This window comes from Sesamum indicum, linkage group LG3 (assembly GCF_026168435.1).
Source record: "Sesamum indicum cultivar Baizhima isolate 11 linkage group LG3, ASM2616843v1, whole genome shotgun sequence".
Lineage (NCBI taxonomy): Eukaryota > Viridiplantae > Streptophyta > Magnoliopsida > Lamiales > Pedaliaceae > Sesamum > Sesamum indicum.
In genome coordinates this window covers 21517059-21520678 of record NC_142659.1, presented here as the reverse complement: position 1 = coordinate 21520678, position 3620 = coordinate 21517059, and the positions used below count along the sequence as shown (strand labels likewise).

The 3620-nt window shown below is 33.0% G+C and overlaps 1 protein-coding gene across 1 annotated transcript; it reads right to left on the bottom strand.

Annotated features, from left to right (window-relative positions):
• Positions 1 to 1926: 1926 nt before the first annotated feature.
• LOC105158345 (uncharacterized) lies at positions 1927 to 3231 on the bottom strand. Its single transcript, XM_011075074.3, has one exon. It carries the CDS (start codon positions 3080 to 3082, stop codon positions 2471 to 2473), a length of 612 nt encoding a protein of 203 aa, XP_011073376.1. The 5' UTR covers positions 3083 to 3231; the 3' UTR covers positions 1927 to 2470.
• Positions 3232 to 3620: the final 389 nt, after the last annotated feature.

Genomic DNA, 3620 nt, shown 5'->3' with positions numbered 1-3620 from the left:
GTAGCAAATAATTTTTTTTATGGTGAAAAAACTAATTTTTTTGTATCTATTTTAATTATTTAACTATAATTAATAGTAATAATTTATAATAGTTTTTAGCTATAGTCGCTAATATTACAAGTAATAATAATTTTTTTTCTAGTGCAACCTCCATTTCTCTTCTATGTTTCTCACTCTATATGAATATAATAATATTCCCAATCATATTATTAAATAATCAATTAGTATAATTTATGGAATTAATTATTATTAATATCTCGAATCTTGATTTTATTACCATTATGATGTAGTACCGTCCCACTTAAAGTAAACGTACGACTTTTCTGAAATAGTACTTCAGCTCTAACAACGGGATTACTTTGATAAAATTGAAAAATTATGGGGTACTATTTAATTATATCGAGGTCCCATTTTGATTACTTCCAACCTGTCCAAGATTCAAACTTCACTTGATTCAACGGTTCCAATTTGTTTTTATTTCATTAAAAAAATTGTAAATTATATTAATATCTCATGATGTTAGGTCAAATACATAAATACCTCAAAATTTTTTAAAATTATAGTTGTACCCGCGGAAGGTATCAGTATAATAATTTTCAGAGGATGTTTGTGCAAGTTTTACCTTTAAGTAAGAGATGAAATAATAATTACAACAATAATGTCAATAGATGTGTTTGTAATTTTGTAAACAAAATACGGGTATTTTCATATTATGCTCCAACTTGAGGTCTTGAGGGAATGTCAATGTAATTTATCCTTAAAAAAAAAAAATTAAAAAAAAGTATGGTTTTGATAACTAATAAATTGTGAAGTGTAACGAGGGAGATAATATTTATTTTCAAGAATATATTCTTGGTTGACTTAATTTTAAAAAAAAATAATATTGACATTTTCTAAAATTAGATATAATTATATAAACACCCTATATTATTCATAAAATTATAAATACATTTTTTAAATGGGTATTAGAGGAATATATCTAAAATGGCGTCTGTATAAAATTTTATTATTAAATAAAAATATACTTGTAATTCCGACTATAATTTGAATAATGTATTCAAAATTTTATAAAGAAAGGAGGTTGTGGAATTAAATTTAACCTCAAGAATTTACCTCGATATTAACTATAAAACGAAATACAATATACAATTGCATTAATTAATTCAAGTATAAAAATTTAAATAAAACTGAAAATGCAGAATATTTTTATTGAAAATTGAAATAAAAGAAAAAAAAAACAGGGTGAGTCTGAATTTCTCGAAAAGTATAGAACTTGATTTCCTCTTGTGTCAGAATAGCGTGAAATGTGTTCCAACATATTCCACGCCTTTCCTGCTTTTCCTTTTCTCTATGAAAAGCAGAAGAAATGAACCACAAAATACATTATTGCTTGTGAGATATATTATATTTCAACTCATCTCATCCAATAATTTCAAGTCATCTTTTATCAAATAATCAAATTTTTGTGAAATTTTATTTACATAAATATATAATCTTTCCCAGAAAAACATATCACATTAAATATAATTTTATATTTTTCAAAAATAACACAAAAATTTACAAATAAATTGAATTTGTTTTTATATTTTTTAAAAGGTAAATTATAACAGACTCCTAATCGGAATACGGGCATAAAATTTATTATAATTATAAAAAATTATTTATTATTAAAAATAAAAAAAATACTCTTTTATAATTAAGAATTATTAATCAACAGTTAATTCCAAAAAATATTTATAATTTTTCAATTTACAATGATGACAATATACCATTCATAATGAATTAAAATTCAAAAACAAACTCGTCGAATCAATAATTCAGACCAATAAATACAAGTTGAATCAATAATTTGAACCAACAAATTCAATTGAATTCAAACCAAACCAACAAATACAATGGAATCAGTCATAAAATTAAGAAAGCAGATTAAAAATGAAAATTTTCATATCAAAAGTTTCCCCTGCAAAAAAGTTGGGAAAACACATATGCTATGTACACTTTAGAATGGCAGATGAACATCATCACACCATCCATCCCCATCCCAATCCCAACAAAAGATTGAAATATCAAAATTCTGATCCCCAAATCGCCAGAAAATAATGGCAGAATTTGTTTCAAATCAGCATATCTAAATCTATATCTCAAATTTAATACTCATCTCTGTATCAAATAGAGTATGTGGTAAACATCCGCTATTCATCATATACTCATTCAACAACAAAATCAAGAAACCAAAAAATTGAAAATCTGAAAACCGCTCGAGTTCTTTACTTCTGCTACATCGGAACTCGTAAAGGGTTTCTCTTTCTTTCTTTTCTTTTTTTTTTTTTTTGTTTCTGAAATCAAAATCTCCATAGCCATAAAAATCGGCTAAACCGCCCGAGTCCGACTCGGTGTGTCAACTCACTGAGTCAATCCTGTACATGGGGACAAAGGGGCGGAACCGAAACCTTCACGCCTATGGAATTCGCTATAAGTCTTCGGCTTTTGACATCACTGAGAGTCGGCTAGGGCGGGGCTGGAAGTCAGCTCGCCGGCGCAAGCTATGCGAGGACGGGCGAATCAGCGCCGCTAGGGCTCTCTTCACCAAATCCCCTTCAACTGTTCCGATTCGGACCAAGGAGTTGGTCATCGCCGATCGCCGCATATTCAGATGATGACTGGATCGATACGACGACGAAGACGACGTATGGTTGCCGGTACCGTACCCCGGGACTATACTGTTCTTGTGAAGGCTGCACCGGAAGGACCCTGGGTGCGTCGTGGGGGAACACATGCACGTCTTCTTCGGACCCGAATTCAAGGATCGGTGGCTCTGCTTCTGATGATGGTGCGAGGCGATTGGTTGTCTTCTAGAGGCGAAGAACCGAACCGACGAGGACGGGGAGACGGATCTGCCGAGGCTGACACGGGTAGGGCTGGTGGGTCGGGCGAGAACGGGTTCGGGTCGGGTGGAGAAGGTGGAGGCTGATGACGTGGAGATGGAAGAGTAGCAAAATCGGCCAGATGGGGAGAGAGATCGTTGGAAGTGGCTGTGGAAGGTTGTACCTTGTGAGGATCTGTCTTTTGAGGACGCTTCCATTGGTTGTACTTTCAACTGTAAATATTATTCTTTCCAAACTGTAAATTAAAAAAGGAAAAAAAAAAAGAAAACTATGATATTATCTGAAGAGAGAGAAAGAGAGAGCGAGAGAAGAGAGAAAATTTAAAGAGCGCCGTTTGGCTCTCTATTTCGGCAAACCTAAGCACAACTGAAGCAAGGTTTATATAGGAGGAGGCGGCGATGGCAGTCCCGTAAATAACGCGAAATCCTGGGGTGTTTCCGTAAACTCATTGCCAACCGGCCGTTGGTTGAGAGGTGGGGTTAGGGTTTTTCTATGGGCAACCCCATCAAAAGCAATGGGCTGCCTCAACCCATATTCGTCACGCTTCATCCAGCGCGTGGCAGCTATGCCATCCACCCCTGCTGAAAATGCAAATGCTTGTTTTCAACTTTATTATAACCCAAAACTTGCAAAAGCAATTTTAGGTAAATAACATATCCCATTTTTCAAACACGGAATTAGATAAAATATTATATTTTATCTCATAAATTAGGTTTGTTTATTTTTAGTTTAAAA

What these genes read in the sequence shown, in the direction of transcription:
- LOC105158345 (XM_011075074.3), bottom strand. Translation starts at nt 3,082, where the DNA reads ATGGAAGCGTCCTCAAAAGACAGATCCTCACAAGGTACAACCTTCCAC.